This window comes from Corvus moneduloides, chromosome Z (genome assembly GCF_009650955.1).
Source record: "Corvus moneduloides isolate bCorMon1 chromosome Z, bCorMon1.pri, whole genome shotgun sequence".
In the NCBI taxonomy this organism is placed as follows: Eukaryota; Metazoa; Chordata; class Aves; order Passeriformes; family Corvidae; genus Corvus; species Corvus moneduloides.
Genome location: NC_045511.1, coordinates 17,048,100 through 17,067,382, shown reverse-complemented (window position 1 = coordinate 17,067,382; position 19,283 = coordinate 17,048,100). Strand labels below are relative to the sequence as shown.

Below are 19,283 nucleotides of genomic sequence, written 5' to 3'. Positions count from 1 at the left end.
CTTTCCCTCTCCACACTTTAATACACTTCTAGAGCTCTTGAAATCTGGTGTCTCAAACTGTGCTGTGCACTGTCCTCCTTACACGGCTAGCAAAGAGCAAAGACACAATCATGTCTCCTACGGACCAGACCCTTCTGGAGGCTGTGTTCTCCATAGCTCCCCATCCACTGATAGCAGGCAATGCCTGCCCCTTTTCTCATGTTGATGGATCTATTCAGCAGTGCTTGGTGCTTCTCCAGCAGCAAAGCCAAAACTTAACACAGTGGTTAGGACAGAAAATTTAACCTGAAACTCATATGACATTTTACTGCCATTTTCATAAGGGTAATAACACACCAGTGAGGCAGGAGTAAGGCAGGGATATAAAAAAAGTATATGATAAGTAACAACAACAACAAAAACCACAAAACAAACAAACAAAGGGGAAAAAACCAAACAAACCAGAACACACACTACACCTTGAATCAAAAGTCTTAAGATCTGCAGCAAGAATCTTCATGTATTGATCGAGCCAGTTGAAGATACAAAGTGGTGGAAGAGTAGAAAAAAAGACTAACAGTCCTGAAGAGAAATGATAATTGAATTCTGCAGCTATGTTAGTTGATCCCAGCAATATACAAGGCTGCTACATAGAGTTTGAGAGATAAACTTTCATGTTAGAAACGGAAAAAACAATGTGCTGTCTGCACACAGAGCAACAACAAACCTGGGAAATTTCTTCCCAAAAGCTATTTGATTCCTAGCTGGTGAATTGCAGGAAACCACATTCATCCAGACCTCACTGAATTGTTCAGTACAGCACCATGTGGGAAGTGAGGAGTTATTTTAAGGCTGCACAATCAATACAGGAAGAATACAGCAGTACACACACCAGCCAAAGAGCAACAAGAATTTTATTTATAGGGAAACTGCTCATCTAATTCTGTGAGCACTGTGTTCAGGTCTGTAGCACTTTTCATTGCCTGGCATAGCTAAAAAAAAAAAAGGTGACTCGGGTAATATGCTAGATGGGGCTGAACAGTACATGAAGGCAGGGTAGGATTGCACATTCAGAACTATGTTAAGTGAGAGATTAGTAAGGGAAATTAAACTGTACAAAGGATGAAGGACAAATACTTACCCAGTGGTTCTTTTGCCTTAAGAATAAGATACCTGACAGCAGGACACTCTCACTCCCAGCCCATACCTTGGTCACTATACTGTGTACAGCTACTCCATCTCCTCCCACATGCCCCAAAATCATGCCCCAAAAGGGAAAGGAATAAAACACCAACGGAGCATGGAGGTGGACTGCCTGAAAGGGTTAATTCCCCTGTGCTCAGGCTAGAGAGGAAAAGGGCTTGAGGAAGCTATTGCTATAGATGACTTCCTTTTCATGGTGAAGTTTGCTGACAGCTGCTTAAAAATACAACCAACACTAGCATTTTACAGTGTAGGTATTGACATTTTATTTTTTTAAAAAGGAAAAAAAGAAGAATACATCCTTTTAGTGGCTGGAGGTGTGTATAAAGTTACATTTTTCAATGAATTCGTGCATTAAAGAAACAGGCTTTGAACAAGTTTCTCTAATGCACGGGATTTACAAATTCTTTCACAACCAATAATATTTTTTTTCAAAATACTTGGTAATAATATGGCATTGGGAGAGCCAGAGATCCCCTGAGATACCAGTACTGCTAGTACAGGAGGCGCCTGACCTCAGTCCCTCAGCCATGAGTACCAGGGATATCCCAGTTACTCTGCAAGGTAGAAAAGGAGGTGCTCCAAAAAAGCACAATGCCGTATTCCAAGACCACCCCAGGAAAATCCAATAATATCTCAAAGCTGACAGAGAATCGGCAGTTCCCACACATCTCTAAATTAACTCATCCCAACCTTGGTATTAAGTAACAGCTTTAAGGAGTATATTTATATATAAATCTACTAAAAAAAAAAACAAACCCCAACAACACCATTGTAAAATTTACACAAACACACACAACTTAAGCAACACTGCGTTTCCAGTGGATCTTGGCTATTAGTTGCTTGCAGTTTATATACAAAGCTGGTTAATTAGAAAGGCTGCTTCAGGAAGCCAAGCTTTCTGTCTAGGTTAGCCCTTGGTTAGAATAAGGATTTCCTATGTGTGATCTTCTAGGAGTTGGCAATATTAAAATTTTTGATTATAACACCAGGGTGCACTTGTTTGTAAACATTTTGTCTTAATATTGAATGAAAATCCAATGCATTCTTACTCTATGGACTGACATTATGGAATTCTAGGAATTCATAGGAGATACAAAATTTTGGCCAATAAAAATCCTTTAGACAAGTTAATTCCTGGTGTCAAGGTACTGACTTTAGAGCAACATCAAGCACAATTTGATCCACAGCAGAATCACAGGCAAATTTCCTCCAGGACATAGGAGTTTCCAATCCATGACAGCAAAACAATTTTAGTTTTGCATGATCCCCATTCTACAGATTGGAACACAGGTTTGAAGGGAAGCAGTTTGCCAAGGTCACAGGCAATGTCAGCAACATAGCTCAAAAAAGCTCAGACTCCTGAACACCTGATTAGTGTTGGACAACAATGCCCACTTCTCTCCTGACTCCTACAGTCCTCAATCCCCTTCTATTAAGAAAAGATTACATGATACTGCATTTGGAGGAAGGCTCACAGGGAAATGTCAAAAGCAAATGTGTCAGGGATATAAAAAAAAGGAAAAAAAATTACTAGAATATCTCAAGACAGGTAAAAAACTTCCTGTTGTTCTTGAAGCTCTTAACTTCTCCTTTTTGCCAGCGGCAGTCCTGAGTAATGAATACCTGCCAGAGCTGGGTGGCAGCTTCCTCAGACCCTCTCCTTGTGCTTCACATTAGCCAGCTTGACTGTTTCCTGCTCAGAGGCAGGTGGAGAAGGCTCATCGTGACATCCAATCATCAGCTGATAAACAATCACTCCCGCAACTGCGCCAAGGAAAGGAGCAACAACTGGAACCCACCACCAGTGGGACGGCTTACCAATCCTGGAAAATGAAAAGAAAGTGCACAAGGTAAGAACTGCTGCCTAAGCATTAGGATATTTGCACTTGGATCTGAAGCAATGCAAGATCTGACCCTCTCCAGCCATCTCCACTCACTTGGACAAGACAATGCCACGTGCACATCTGCAGAGCTTCCAAGGCAGACGTTGCCATGCGCACACACACACACACACACACACTTTTAAGTCCCAGTGACAAGCAATTCAGAACAGCTACTTTCAGGACTTTCAAGACTGTCTCTCCACCAAGAAAGGTGAGAAGCATCTGCAGTGTCTACACTAGGCACCTTCAATTCCCTCCCACTGCTTGCAGGAAAGCAACCCTTGATAACAGGGCTCTCTTAATTGTCTCAAAAAAGAACAAACTTTTCATTTTCTACCATTAAAAAATCATGAAATGCTTGTGTTCAAGGTGCAACTGAAATTCTCATGGATGCTCCCAGATTTCCTTTTTGATAGCAAAGCTATGTCATTTGCTCTCACCACTGGAAGCTGCCCAGCTTCTACAATTTCTTAAGAAGTCAAAGAGCAGAGAGTGTCTTTTAGCAACATTTAGACAATCCAAAAATACCTCATGGCTGCCAAGACTCTTTATAGTGCCAAAGCTACCATCTATTTGGACTCCTAATTTTTTTTTTTTCCCTTAATGCACAAGGTTTTTATCATCAAGCACTTACCGGAACACTTCAGTGCCCCAGCCAGCAATGGCTGTGAAGAGACGAGGCCCGAAGTCCCTGGCGGGGTTGACAGCATAGCCAGAGTTGAAGCCCATGGAGGTTCCAATAACGAGGACAACAAAGCCAACTGTGAAAGCCTCCAGCCCAGTGGGGACGGGGTTGTTGTAGGGATCAACAATAGCCAAGACACAAACAATCAGGGAGGCAGTACCAATGAACTGGAGAGGGATGGGGAAGAAAAACATTAATTTAATCCAGATTAGTCTTCTAACCAAGTTTTTTAACTTCTCTGGGATGTAATTCTCTTAACAGGAAGAGGTGCACCAAGTCATCCCATGACATTATCAGACCACAGCAGCCATGGGAATGAGAGTGGACCATGCTCCTCTCTTGAGATTATGGCAGCCCATAATCTCAATCAAGCTTGCACCTTTTTCCCTTCTCCCAGAAGAGCTATGAATAGCTGTTTAGGCAGACAGAAAATCTGGGAACATCATCTTCCCATGTGCCACGGCTGGGTAGAAGCTGTCCCTTTTGTTGTTGATGGCAACTTTAAGAGACAGTCACATTCAACAGCAACCACCACCCCACACCCAGCTGACCTCTGGATTGTGCCACAACCACAGTAGCAGTGTGAGAGTGAGGAAGAGCCATCATTCCTCACACTCAGGACTACGAGCAAATGGCATTCTTTTCTTTGGTGTCCTGACCAGTGTTGTATCACTTGTTAATGCCTTAGCACAAGCCTTCTGGCTTTAAGGTCCTTTCTATGGGCCAGTGAGATACCTGTGTCAACTCCAAAATACCTTTCTGGATATCTTATCTTTAAATTGCAATTCATTTTCTAACTAAAGGCGAGGCCCAGAACCACCCAAAAGATTCCTCTTCAAATGGACTTTCATCCTCCCAGCACCCTCTTACCTGGTCAAAGAAGCCGTTCACAACATTCAGATGCTCAGATGGGTAGGTGGCGAAGATACCAGCAGTGCCATTTGGTCCTAGTACACTGAGACGGTTATTGTCAAAAGCCCAGATGGCATCTAGAGGTAGGGAAGGAGAAGAAAAAAAACATTTTCTGTAGAGAAAACACTCATTTGGAAAACTTAGGCCATCATCCACCACAGTTTTTTACCAGTCAAGCTCAGAGGCAGGTGGCATTAGTCCCTGTTCCTAACAATTATTATTTGCCAGGCATCAGGAAGGAGAGCCACAAAGCAAACACTAAGGTGACTCCAACTCTCTCCCAAAGGTAACAAAATGCCTCTGGTATCAGTCTTGGTGTGAAGACATGACACAGTGATATGGATCAGCAAACAGGATTTGGGCTGTTCTTTCACTTTTCTTAGTTTCACCTTGCAAGCTTGTCTTTAGAGCAACCATCACCTTGCCAACCACTGTGTAGAAGCTGGATAACTAACTTAGGAGGGTCTGTATTCCCTTCATGATGAGTGGAGACAAAACCAGACACCTCTGAATGCAGCTTTTCCATGGGTTAGGTAGTTAATATGGGGTTAAATCCTTTCTGAAGAGGAGGCTTCAGTCCACTAACTGGAAAGGTAATTGGTGTTGAACTTGTAACCATGATATTTACTGAGAGGAAGGTAGGTCTCCTTGCTTCTTCCTAAAGTGAAAAGCACCCCTGCTAGTGCTGGGGTGGCAGCTTCCTCCCTCCAGCTGGAAATAACCGTGACCCAGATGTTCCACTCAGCTACAGGGACCATCACTCCTATTGCCAGAAACAGACATTGGGAGGCAAAGTCTGAGTCCAAATGTCACACCTGATATTAAAGGAAGAGCAAGGGCCAGCACAAAGATTCAGTTCTTGCCTACTGAGCATCTCCCTACGATGATGGAAAACACACAGGAGGAACAGAGGCAGGAGGAACTGGCTTTCTCGGATGCTTTCCAAGGTATGGAATCACTCTGATAAAAGTAAAATCTGCTAAAAGTCATGTTATCAGAAAGCTAACAAGACAATGCATAAGACATCACAGTGAAGACTTCATTTTTTTTAAGCCAAGAATGAGAAATGGTTCTCGAACAGTGAACAGATATAAAATCTCCATCACTGCTAGTGTTTCATTGACTTTTCTGGAAGACCAATAGATACAAAAGGGGCCATCCAGAGGTCCAGTGGTCATTACTCAAGGGCAAAGACTTGCACTTTGACAATGTTGGTTAGCCTTCAGATTGCTTTGAGGAGGCTTGAACCCATCATCCTGAGAATGGGAAAGTCATCCCAGAAACACAGTAAGGAGGTTTCTTGGATCTCTGCTCTGCAAAAAAGTGCTCCTCTCTGATCTGGAAACCTCCCTCCCTTCAGTGAGTCACAAACACAGTAGTCTCACTTCAAAAAACACACAAAGTTTCCACACTTACCATAGTACAGACCAAAGACTATGCCAGATCCAAGGAAAGCCCCCAGGGTTTGTGCAAGAGCATAAATTGGTAGCTTGATCCAGGGCTCCCGGGCCAATAAGCACATGGCAAAAGTGACAGCTGGGTTCAGGTGTCCACCTGCGGAGAGGTGGGTGGTTAGTGTACTTTTACAGGTAGAATTTAGGTCCCAGAGTTGTGCCAAGGGACACTAGCTTCCATACCAGTGCCACACAGAAAAAATAGGCCTACACAGCAATTGACACAAGTGAAACTCAGCCTACATGGAGCCACACGTACCTGATACCTGTCCTGCAATCAAAATGCCAAGTGTTACAGCGAAGCCAAAGGCCAGGTTGACAGTCAGGAAACCTCCATGAGTCCCTCTGCTGAGCACAATCTGTGCAACAGAGCCACAGCCGAAGAGCTAGGAGGAAAAAAAAAAAGAGATTGAAATTACCCTCTCTGCTTCACATCAGGGCCAGTTGCTGACAAATGCCTCCACTTAACACCTTCATGTACCCTCATATTCCACTCACAACTCAAAGCCTTTACTGTTTCAATCTTTGGTCAAAGTATCCAGGCATTATCTGTAGGGATGGGAGGGAAGAAGACAGGGCACAGACAAATCTATCTCCTGGCAGGATGGACTGAAAACAGAGGCAAAATTAAAAGCAAGATGGATCTACAGAAGTCTGGAATTCTTTGTCCAAACATCTAATTTTAAGATGGCAGGTGAGAAGGATCAGCCAGATAGCATCCTGGTCTGAGGTATTCACAGTACAACTATAACACAGCAGGCTTTCTATCTTGGCAGGTCTTTCCACTATCCACCATGTAACTTAAAGAGCCCTAAACCTGACCATCTGTATGTTTGTATCCCCCACTGGCTCCACCTGAACGGACCCTTGGTGTATTATCACTTGGAGTTACCACATTGGCAGGTACTGAGAGGATCCTTAAACTAGGACAGAGATTACAGGTCACTCATGAGATGCTCAAATCTAGGGATCAAGGCTTGACTTATTTCTTCTGACCACATACCCATAACTATACCCCCACAAAGACTTTCTGCTTCCATGAACTCCATCATCCCAGAATTACTCAATTGCCACAGAGGCGGTATCCACTCCTACAGGATAAGCCACCAAATAGGCACCAAGGTAGCAGGGTTTGCTGTCTTCACTTCTTCAGCCAGCACTGGACATGCCCATTGAGCAACACACAATCCAAATCAGAGGCAAAGACAAAACACATGTAACTCATCCCCTCCCATTCCCTTGACAACTGAAGAATGGCTAACAAAGCAAAAGGTGCACTCAGCCTGCTTGGAAAGGAGCAGCCAAGCAGGCTGCAGGCTGATTCATGAGGTGGACACTCTGTACATAGGTGCCTCTTGACAAGGAACCAGGTGCCCAACACAAGGACCTTGTGTAAAAACAACAAAGGAACCTGTTGAACTCGTTGGTGAGTGAGGAACAGCCAGCACCGCTCTCTACTGGGTGCAGTCAGAACAGCTCCTTCAATGTCCTCACTGAGCTGGGAAACCATGGCAGAGGAGACTCCAAGACAAAGGCAGAAAAGATGAATTGTTTATTGGCAGCAAACAGAACCAGCTATGCCAAACCACCAAGGGAAGCATAGCTCCAACTGAGCAAATAAGTACAAGCAATGACCAGGGTGAATCTGGTTTTCCCCTTTCCCCAGACAAGCCCCAGCATGCTTTGGAGAGATTTCGGAGAGTACATGGCCATGGTGTTCACCTCTCGAAGGCCACAGCACGTCAGTCTGACCAGGGAGGGGACAAGCCCACAAAACCTGAGTTTGGTGGAGGTTAGCCCAGGTGACCCCTAGTGATGAAGGTATTTGTGTTATTCACTCTGTAAGAACTGGCAGTTCTGCAGGTGGATGGTGGTTGGCTCGTTGTCCACATACCTTTTGGTTGCAGAAACCACAGAGTAAAATTTTCCCACCTCCACCTCCCTGATCACCCACAAAGGTCTTCCCTTAAGCTGGAGGAATGCCAGGTCTGCCATTTCTCAAGAGGTTATCTCAAGAGGTCATTCCCCATCCTCCTCTCCTCCATCCTACACCTGGCAGTAGCTCTCCAGCTTTTCCTCAGAAGGGAATCTACGGGCCGTGCAAAAACACCCCGGAGCCACTCCACAGGAGCATTACAACTGCTTATCAGATGAGCCGTGAGCACTGTTTGGCTTAATTCAGCGTAACAGTAGGAAACTTAACCCTCAGCAGATAAAAAGAGTGCAGTGATACTTAGGGACAGGTTTGAACTTCAATATGCATGTGTTCAATTCCATCCTGCACCAGTGGAGTCCACTAAACACAAAAATACAGTGTCATGCATGACATCCTTCCATGGCATTCGACTTTAAGGAACCATTTCAAGTTATGCTCACCCAGGCTTTTGTGGCAAGTACCTTGATGCTACACAGTTTTGCTGTAGTAGTAGCTATTACAATTTTTAATCACACCACTTTCACTTCTACTCTTTGCAAGTTTTCCTTACAATTCCTTTTCCCAGGTCAGATGAGACCGGAGAACCCCAGCTTTCATTTTGTAGGTCTTGTTTGTCCACTGCTCACAGAGAACTGTTCAGGAACATCTAGTTTGGGTTGAAAGGCAAGGAAGGTCAAATAAAAGCAATTCAACATTTTTCCCAGTCTTTTTAAGTCCATGCAATGTCTTTCAGAGTTCTTAGGCAATATTGTACTGCTATGGTCAGGGACAGTGGTGCACACTGAAGGGGAAGATGACACCACATTCTTCTGATTTTAATAACCTGCCTTAACCAGGTTTGGTTTTGTGGTTTTGTTTTTCATTTGCATTTGTTGGCTTTTTGGTTTGCTTTTTGTTTTGTTTGGCTTTGGTTGGGGGCGGGGGGATAGGGGTGCTGTATTTTGGTTTCGTTTTTGTGTAATAAACCACTTCTGGGAGAATATCCAGCCAACAGAAACCCAGGTTAGCACCTCACATGGCAGTAGGTGCAGCAGTCAAACTGTTAAACACCCATGATTCAGTAGCCAAGTTCAAAAGTGGTTTTAAAGTGCTAATAAAATGCTTGCAATAAAGCATCACTCCGATGTATTAAACATACTCTCCAAGGAATTGAGGTCAATGCACCTATTAACCAGGTTAATGGAAGTCTGCTCCCTAATTTCATCTTACTGACTCCAGCAAATCTGATGGCTTTCCCTGCCGAAAGGGAGGCTTCTTACTGCTTATGGGGTGATTCAACTCCTTGCACTGTGAAAAAGAACTAAATCCTTGTTCTGCAGGAACCGGTTCAAGAGTGGCGGGGCTGACAAACTCCAGACGGGAGAAGATCCACCCCCTGTACAAAGGGGGCACCAGCCAGAAGCAGCAGCAAAAAACAGAAAAAGGTAGCATGCTGCAGGGGATCCTTCACACTCAGGAAACCTTGAGCTCCCTGTGCCCAGGGCATGTTTGGAGACTGAGCAGGTGGCTTTGTCTATCAAGATAAAAACACCCTGTCTCAATGTCTGAACACATGAAAGACTAGGAGCCAGTAAGGGCTGGTAGGAATTAACCTAGGAGGATAAAAAAGTTGCAATAGCTCATGAAGAACCAAAGGCTACCGAAGGCAGCCTATTTAGGCAGACCTTGTGGAAAACAGCTTCATACGTGGGCTCAGGAGGAAGGTGGTGTTCAGAACTCCTCTGCACAAGGGATAGGTTTCTTTCCTTTCTTGCCTCTTCTTTTCTTTGCCTGTGCTTTTTTACACCTTCCAGTGCAACACAAAAGGCCTGCGTGCATTTGCTCTTGGACTTCAAACAGACTGATCTCTAAACGTAGATGGGGAAGTTTTGTTGGCATAGACCTGGAGGAGTGCAATTACCTGAATTACAACTCTTCTGCCATCAAATAAACCAGGGATTAGGCAAGAAGCCTGCTGTAAATCTATCCTAATCACCCTGGGGTGGATGGGAAAGACTGGTCAGCCCTTGATGTCCTCTGGTTAGTGGGGAAGATGCTGGAAAGGCAGTCAAACCATGAGTCTGCTTTGAAGACAAGACCTGGAGATACTGATGGATGATTTTAAGTTTTGGACACACAAAGGTGCCACTCTTCACAGGGAGCAAGGCAGGGAGCAAGGCAGGGAGCAAGGGCAGCATGCAGAGATCTTCCTGAACTCTGCGGCTCATGTGGTAGGATGGCCTTCATCAGCCAAAAAGACAATGCGAGAAGCACTATCCTTTATGCTTTTCCTCAAAGCATATCTCAAACAACCAGGCTGGTCATCATTCTCAATTTGCAAAGCAAGGAGAAAGCTTAGACCCCACAGCCCAGTTTTTTGTCCAGCACAGCTGGAGGCAGCCTGTACAGAAGCAGCAGGGAAGGGCAGCAGCAGATGGTCTGTTATGTTACAGATCTTTATGCACCACCCACTGAACCAGAGCCAAGGCAGGGCTGTGGGGCTGGAGAGATGAGAGATTCTAAAGAAAATTGTGCCCCACATACATCACGTGCTAGAAAAAATGCTGCACAAAGCTGGAGACATGAGCCTCTTTCAGCTCAGGAAACCTGAGCAACCTTCAGCAGAGGAGTTGAGCATTGGGAGGAAATTCACTCGTTCAGGTTGTTCACACATACAAGGAAGGAAAAATACCTATTCTGATGCCTCTACTATTGTTCAGATCAAGAGGTTGTACTTGTTAGAAAGACCAGTACAACTGGTGGAAGTTTGGTCACAAGATTGGGCATTCCTGGGGCAAGTTTCCTTCCCACCAACAGGAAGTCTTGGTGCCTGAACTGTCCTGTTTGTAGGAAGGAGAAATGTACTGCTCCTGGAGAGAGACAGCAAGAAGGGACAGTTTTGGACAATCAGTGAAGAGCTTCAACCTCTTCTGGTGGAATGGTTGAGGGAAAGCAGCAGCACTGCCACATCCCATGTCCCTGCACCCAGCAGCACAGACCCTTTGCAAGGAAGAATCAGCAGCATTCAACATCTTTACAGCAAGGATTTCCACTCCCTTTTACAGTCTAGCAAAGCATTAACAAAGAAAAGAAATTTTAAACAAAATTAAATATACATACATAAAATAAAATCACATTTTCCAAATGTGACAAGCTGAGTTTAAGCAAACAACCCCAAATCAAACAGCAACTGCGGGAACTACTGTGCTGCCCCAGATAGTTGTGGAAAGCTACCACCTAGCCACAAAGTCACGGCAGCACCAATTGAAAAGCAATTAGGAATTGTTTTGTTCTTTGTGCCTCTATAGCAGTGAATCACAGCGAGTTCCACTCAGAAATCAGTCATAAGCAGCACGTTACTTCTCCTGCAAATGTAAAAGACAAACAGAGCCAGCTTTGGTACTTAGAGCTAGCAGAGCAAGGCAAACAAACCGAGCCTTAAGAGAGGCACAGAGACCCACCATGGAAATCTGTCTTTAGTGGGTTGCTACAGTAATAACACAAACAGCAAGCAACTGGGAAAATGCCTTCAGCATTTGTAGTGCTTAACAATTGCCAGCAAGCAGTGCTTTCAACATAAGTATAAAGTTCAAGTCTAATGTGCCACTCAGAAAGTGAAATTTGAAGAGGGAAAACACCAATTTAAGTATCAAAGGAAAAGAATGTAGAATCAGCATTACTATTTTTGCAACGAGAGACACTACCCACAGACTAAATAAAAGTTGTGCAAGGTGCTCTACGCAGCAAAAGTGGCTCGCAAGTAGACAGCGACTCATCTTGGCACTCTTCAGGGCTTGGCTACCTTAGCTGGATTATTTTTATCTTAAAAAAAGAGGCACTATTCTAAGAGTCCTTTCCAGCCCAAACCATTCTATGATTCTACCTTCACAATGTGTTTAAAAAAATGAGATAAATAAAATCAAGCACTAGGTTCATTCTTACAGGCAGCAAAACTATGCAGAGGTCTACAACAGCTTTTGTCTAGAAGAGTTTGAGAGAGCTGCAGTCATTATGCAAGTGAAAAGGAGGAGGGAAGAAACTGAAGTGGTGCCAATATCCACAGTGGGACAAGTTTTACATTACACAGTGAAATTTAAAGTAAGCTGCAAACTTTAAACAGTCTGCCTCCCTTGGGGCTCAGGAAGTTGATTTCAGTGTGAACAATATCATACCTTAAATCCGTCCCTGGTAAGTGTTCCATTCAAACATATTTGTGTTTAGTCAACACCATCTCCCATGAAGAAAATTTCATGGATTCAGATCTTTCCTCAGCCATTTTACTATGTGAAGCCCATAACATATTTACTGGAGTACAATACATCTAAATGTACACACGCACAGCTCAACCTGCTGGCAGGGTGGGCAGCAGGGACTTTTGCAAGGCACAAAATGACAATTTCTCTCCTGGGAGAGAATCCAATTCAAACAATTGTCCAGGCCAGCTGAAAGGGGAAGGAATTTGCCTTCAAGACCCTTTCTATTTCACATAGGTGATATAATAAAAAGACGAAAAGGAATCAGGGTGGCAGTAAAGAAAAAACTGCAAGTTTCCCTTCATTAAGAAGAATACATTGAGACAGCATGAAGCTGGAAAGGGATTGAATAGATTGGGTATTTCAAGCTTGCAGTCCCGGAACCCATTTCCCTCTTGTGTAGCTGGTTTTGGACTTCTGACCATGCAAGAGCATTCACTGAGTTTGGGACTTCCTCTTTTCTCCCACAAGCCCACCCCACGTCCTCCCACATGCCCACAGCACTCTACCCACTGCAGAGTTGCTGCAGGAGATCCTAAGGAAGTTTGCAAGTACTACAAGATGGAGTTGAGTGTGCCACTAAAACCAGTTCAGGAACTCCTGAACACGGTGAGGGCTCTGCCTGTAAAATTAAGACACACACACACTAAAACAGAGCAGGTTTGACACTCCTGAGGACAAAGTATGTGCTGCCCACTTCTGCCAATGCAGCATCCAGCATGGCTGATGGGTGCCCATTACGACTGTCATTTTGGAGGCTGCTTATGATTTTGGACCATACCCTTCCTCAAGCTCTGAGCAGATCCCAATTCCTCTCTGCCTGGAGAGGCAAGGCTGTAAGAAAAAGTAGTTGCTGTTGTGCCAACTGTTACAGTCAGAGAATGGACTAATGGGGTTTGGATCGTGAGCCTTTCTGAAAGCTCAGATCCACGTGGCTAAAGGCTTGTCTTGTTTCTCAGCAATATTAACTTCACTATCAGGAGGCATTAATCCACCTTACAAGATTTACCTTGTTTCAATCCTGAGACTAACAGCAGCAACTTCAGTGATTCACGGACAGCAATCTTCTAACTGTTAATCGTTTTCCTATCACCTTCTACCCACCTTAATTCCAAACAACCCTTCCTGGAAAAATCAACAGGACTTGTTTGCAAATCACCAAAGCTGGGTCGCTCTGACAATAAAGCCATTGCACTGTGCAAAGCTGCTTTCTTTTAAGAGTGGTAGCATTTTACACAGTCTTAGCAGAGTCCCCTAAGCTGCTGTGCAAGATTCAGAAATCCTCTCTTCATCATCATCAAAAAAAAAAAATCTCATTTATTAAAGCATAAAATTGTGTCAGTCTTTTTGTGGTGTTCCCCAGGTAGACATGCAAGTTCATGAAGCCTTCCTCTGCCTTCAACTCCACCAACCATTAGATTTCTCGCCAAAAAGTTCAGTTATGAGTTACAAAGAGGTGAAAACCCACAGTCACCCCACTGAAACCTCCAGGATTGCTCTGGATTTACACCATCTCAAAGGAACTTGAACCTGCAGATATTCACTGTGCAAACACCGACTCATTTCTGCCTCAGTATCTATGCACCAAACCCGTGGCCAGCTGGGCAGTCCTGTGTTTTCAGATGCAGATGCTCTAAGCTAGATATCCCTGTCACAGTTTTTCTACACCAGTATTTACTCCCCACAGCTCATACACAGCTGTCCTAGCTGTTCACATCTGCTTTTAACTTCAAAGCAAGTTCCAGCCGCTCAAAACATTTGCAATCTAAGGCACTCAGACACACATTTATCCCCTATATTCCACCCCTTTGGAAACTGAGCACTGAAACAGGCAGAAGAGTTTTATCTACTTTGACCACTGAAAAACACACTGACTGATAGCGAGCACCAGGTCTCAGCTGGCTGTCAGCACGAGCTACCACGGTATCGTGCAGCCCCACTGACAAACCCTGGAGAATCAACGGCTGACAGCAAAAGGACACTGCAACAATTTAAATTCTAGCTACTTCTTTGTTATGGGATGCACAGGAAAAGCAAAGTGAGGTGGAAAAAAAAAGCTCTCATTTCCTCGGGTGATAACACTTGCAGTACTTCGGAGCCAGGAAAATACTCCAGGGCAGACAGAAAGGAAGTTTTGTATGATCTCTAGCAAAACACTTACTGCTTACACAGAGATGATTTGGTCCCTGCACTTCACAGATACACAGAATCTCCCATACACCCAACAAGCTCTTCAGAACCCACTCTTTGCGAGAAACCCCAACATCCACCCTTAAGAAATCTGCATGAATATTTTTTCCTGTGCACAGGGACTGTCCTCTAGACCCATTGCAGAAGGCTGCACCAGATCTGGGCTCATTCCCAACGCAAACCCTGGCAGCAACACAGTCCTTTCACCAGGACAATTTCCCCCAAACCCATGGGTTAGAGAGCATCCCCACACCACAGCCCCCAACTCACCACCAGGATCAGTGTCCCCAGGCACTCAGCCAGTGCTTGCCGCACTAATTTGTTTCTGATCCTCAGGTGCTCCTCAATGGTAGAAAGAATGTCCTTTTGCCGCCCCATCGCAGTAGAGGTGCTACTCAAGAGGTGTCAGGAAAAAGCTACAGCTGACAAAGCCTCAGCAAAGTTTCTTCTCCAGCACAGCTGCCTTTGCTTATAAATAAGTTCATCGATGCCTGACACACCTCCTGGGTAACCACACCCCTTCCACCCGCTCTTCAAACCCAACTTTTTTTTTTCCTGCTTTCCAGCATGAGACAGCGTGGGTGTTTTTTTTCATTTTCCTTATTGCTTGCATAGGTGAGCAAAAGATTCAGGAGCTTCATAAGAAGAAGGAATTAAATGTGCCCTGCTGAAGCCACTGCTGTTTTCATCACCACCTAAAAAACAGGGCCATATCTGCCCTTCTCCAGCTTCAGCTAAGTGCATAGATTGAGCAGTGCCTTACCCATTTGTGTGAGCATTCAGATTTCCTTCCCTCCCAAGCTCTTGCAGGGTGGCAAAGTGATGTGTGCTCCTGTGCTAATTCAGAGGCTGTAGGTGCTTTGACAGCAAAACTGGGAGGCAGAAGGGTTTGAACCCCTACAGCTGAGTCCAAGGCTCCTCTGAGCTCCAGCAGCTGCCCAGCTGAAGCTGGTACCACGAACAAGACCAAACCTCTTTCCATGGAAATCTACATTCGGGTCCAAACTCTTTTATGTCATTACAGTTGTCTCACCCTCACAGAGCTTTGGGAGAGCCCTTGCAGCCCAGTCCCCCTGAAAGCTGTAAAGAAAACATGAGACCCCCCGTGCAGAGGCAATCCCCATCACAGAACCTCAGTGAGGAGCCCACAGACTTACTGAGCCACAAAGGGAACAAACCTTGCTGTCTTTTCATCATTAGTATCATCCTGTATCACTCTGGGACTATTCCACAAGATGTCCTGGATGAAAACAGTCCCAGTCTGTACCATCTGAGGTGAAGACTGCTAACAGAACATGTGCAACTCATGGCATCTGGTTTTTATTAAGTGAGTAGTAAAAATTCCCTGGGTTCCTTGACTCACCAGGGCTTGATGCAGAGCAGCAGGGCTGAATTTGCAGGACTGAAAGGGACCCCTTTCCTTGATTTGTTCCCCCACCTTCTCTGCAAAGCCACAGATGCCCAGCTTTTCCTCTTCCCCTTATTTAACCATCAACTTTCCTGTGGAAAAACCAGAGCTTTTTAGTACGGTGGTGAATGGGCCTTTATTTTGTACAGAAACTGCAGCCAACATGAGAAGCAGTCAGGAATGTGGCTAAGAAAGCAGTAACGTGTGAGGAATCAAATACAGGGAAACACTCAAGTCCAAACATAATTACAGGGGCAGGAAACTTTATTTTGTGCTCAAGCCCAGTGCAGGACTGCCAGCATCAATGGGGTCCTCTGAGCTACAGCAAGTGCTCCATCAGCCCCATGCCTGCTTGCTGTGGCTGGGGTTTGCAAACCAGTGCTCAGGATGCTCATTTTCAACCTTCTCTCCATATCTCTCCCCTCACATCTTGCAGTGCATCACCAGAGCCATGGAGGCTCCTCACTTCCTCCTGCACTCCCCTCTCCTTTATATTCTTCCCTGTCCTTTCACCCTGTTGCTCGGTCAAAGCTATCACAGCCAGAAATTAGGTTGTGTGTTGGATTTTTTACCCTTTTGGCAGTTCCAAGCTAAAACAGGTGGCCACCAATGTGTAGACTGTGTTCCGTGGGTTAGTTTTATTGAGATTTATTTAGGCTAGTTCCCATTCCTTCCCAGGTGGTGAGAACAGAGATGTCAGACCAGAGAGAAAGGTGAGATGCAAAAAGCATGGAGGGTTGTGATTTTCTCCAAGCAGGTAGGAACATTTCTCCTGTCTGTGGCATCTGAGGCCCTCTGTTACAAGTTGAGGATACAGGCATTTTCTCAAAACTGGTGAAGGGAAAGGAGATGTCGAGGTTCCAAGGTTGATGATATGTCTTGGTTTTGGCTGGAATAATTAATTTATTTCTTACTAGTGATTTGGATTCAGTATGAGAATAATGTTGATAACCCACTGATGTTTCAGTTGTTGCTCAGCAGTGCTTACCCTAAATATCAAGGACTGCTCAGTTTCCCATGCTCTGCCAGTGAGCAGGAGGGAGCATGGCCAAAAGAGCTGACCCAAACTGCCCAAAGGGTTATTCCATACCATAGAACATCATGCCCAGTGCATAAAGTGGGGGGAATTCACCAGCAGCAGGTGATCACTGCTGGGAAACAGTCTGGGCATCTGTCAGTGGGTGGTGAGCAATTGTGTTGTTTATCACATGCCCTTCTTGGGTTTTATTGTCTATCTTTCTCTTTTTCATTGTCATTAGTATTACTAGTAGTAGTATATTTTATTTTGTTTCAATTATTAAACTATTCTTATCTCAACCCACAAGTTTTACATTTTTTTACTATTGTCTTCCCTGTTGGAGGTGAGCAGGGGGCAGTGCGTGGTACTTAGTTGCTGGCTGGGGTTGAACCACGACATGGTAAAAGATGGTGATAAGACCAGCATCAAAGCTGGTGCTTGGGGAAGTCTAGACAGAGGCAAGCCTGAGGAGCTGGGGTGGGGTGGGTGCCCTGACACCAGCTCTTTGCCTGAGTCACTGCCTGACCCCAAGCAAATCCTTCACCTTTCCACACCCCAGCTTCTCTGTCAGTAAATTGGAGAGTGATATCAGATTCCCTTCTTGGGGCATTGTGAGGGTGAATCACTGCAGCCCAAGATCCAGTGACTTAAAATGAGCAATAGGGACTTATGAAATTGCTTTCCCAACAGGCAGCCATGTTATTATCTAGGAAGGAGCTTGGGGAAAGGACAGTGATGCAACGCTAGAAGAAGCGGGACATCCTTTCAGAAGCAATAACTAATCACAGTGTGGGCAAGGGCTGAAAGATCCCAGTGCTGGAGCTTCTCTGTGCCAATACAGGAATTGCCATGCCACATCAATCCACTGGACTTAAGAACACATGATCTAAGCACAAATCAATTAAAGATGTGCTTGAGCAGCAATAGATTTCCAAGCAAGCCCATCTCCTGCAATAACTGGTGCACAGGGTACTTGTACCCATTGTGGTGGTTACAATAAATCTGCAGGATGGTAGAAGTAAACAAGGTAGGATGTAGCAGTTAAGAATAATGAGACAGGACCTCAGAGCTGCTGGGCTCTCCTAGAGTTGGGTGGACATGGAAAGACGTCCATGCCTTTAGGGTTGCCTTGCATGAACATCCAAAGAAGTTCTTTCACAGCACAAAGCCTCAACAAAAGGAAATTTCCAGAACTCTGTCACAAAGAACTCGTGCTTGACTTCCTGATGGTTGTGCCAGAGCTATTGCAGTGCAAGCAAGGGATTTCTCTTGTCAATCAAAGCATGATTCAAATATCAGGTATTAAGGTACTTAGAACGAATTACTCCTATCAATCTGTACAGTGACAAAAATCAAGGCAATGAAACACTCCAGTTTATGGAATCTACTGGTTGCCTAGAGGAAACTCCAAGAGAAAAGGAAATTCAACTCAGCAGGGAAGTCAGAGACAACATTGTTATGTTGTGCTCCTGCCATAAACCTCAACCTTTTCTTCCAGTATCTTCTGGGACCAACAAATACAGCCGTACCTTGGAATTATCCAGAATTGGAACCTATGTCTTTTGATCCTGGTCCAACAGGATCACTTCTCTGTGACGTTTGTCACTTTCTCATTCCCTTCCTTTCTCTCCAGCAGAACCGTGCAATGTGCCACAAGAAACTCACTGTGTGCTTGGGCTGTTATTTCTAGACATGATCCAAAACTAACACCCAGGTTCCAAGTGTGCTGTTTGTGTTTCAACCTTGCCACTTGGCTCTGTCCCTCATAGCTCCATACCAGGGGAAAGATACAGGTGAAATTGTAAAGGAAGAACTAATTCCCGTCTGCTCCCATTCAGCTGTTTTCCTACTGGCTATAGTGGCACAAAATAAATTCAGACTCATAAACTCCTTGGCTTCTGCAGAGTCCTGAATCACCCCCCAGCAATGCAATTTCTCCTATTAAAATCCAAGTTTAACAAGGTAACAAGACTTTTTCTTAAGTAAATGAATGGATAAACCCGGACTGGTGGGTTCCACAGCTTGTCCAAGCCAAATTTGTTCACTCATCCCACGAGGGATGGTGCAATCCAATAGGGAGAAAAGTGTGAATCACTGAACTCTGTAATGAGTCACTCATTGCATTGATGGCAGGGTCACCTGGTGCAAAAGCCGTTATGCCAAGAGAGGTCACTGTGTCAAGGCATGGCAGGATTCATCCTTGTGAAATCTCCCTTTGGAAGATACCTGGGACCATCTCCTTCCCGTGATCTACTTGACAGAGCAGTATGGTGACATGTTCATTAGATTTCATTAAAAATAAAAATTATAGCTTGCCTAGCAAGGCCGGGTAGGAAGTGAGTGGGAAGTTTATAAGCTTTCTAAGCCATTCTAGCTGGAG

General features: G+C 44.7%; 1 protein-coding gene across 1 annotated transcript; it reads right to left on the bottom strand.

Moving 5' to 3' along the window:
• Window positions 1–1,423: 1,423 nt before the first annotated feature.
• On the bottom strand, window positions 1,424–14,933 carry AQP3 (aquaporin 3 (Gill blood group)). Its single transcript, XM_032096977.1, has 6 exons — window positions 14,748–14,933; window positions 6,379–6,505; window positions 6,082–6,219; window positions 4,624–4,742; window positions 3,703–3,920; window positions 1,424–3,008 (listed from the first exon to the last, which is right to left on the bottom strand). The coding sequence occupies exons 1-6, from the start codon at window positions 14,853–14,855 to the stop codon at window positions 2,834–2,836; spliced, it is 885 nt and encodes a 294-aa protein (XP_031952868.1). The 5' UTR covers window positions 14,856–14,933; the 3' UTR covers window positions 1,424–2,833.
• Between the last annotated feature and the right edge of the window lie 4,350 nt (window positions 14,934–19,283).

Coding starts and splice junctions, on each gene's coding strand:
- AQP3 (XM_032096977.1), bottom strand. CDS start 14,855: ATGGGGCGGCAAAAGGACATTCTTTCTACCATTGAGGAGCACCTGAGG. Junction 6,506..14,747: donor TGGGGACACTGATCCTGGTG/GTGAGTTGGGGG, acceptor TTTTCCTCCTAG/CTCTTCGGCTGTGGCTCTGT. Junction 4,743..6,081: donor AGTCTTTGGTCTGTACTATG/GTAAGTGTGGAA, acceptor CCCTACCTCTAG/ATGCCATCTGGGCTTTTGAC.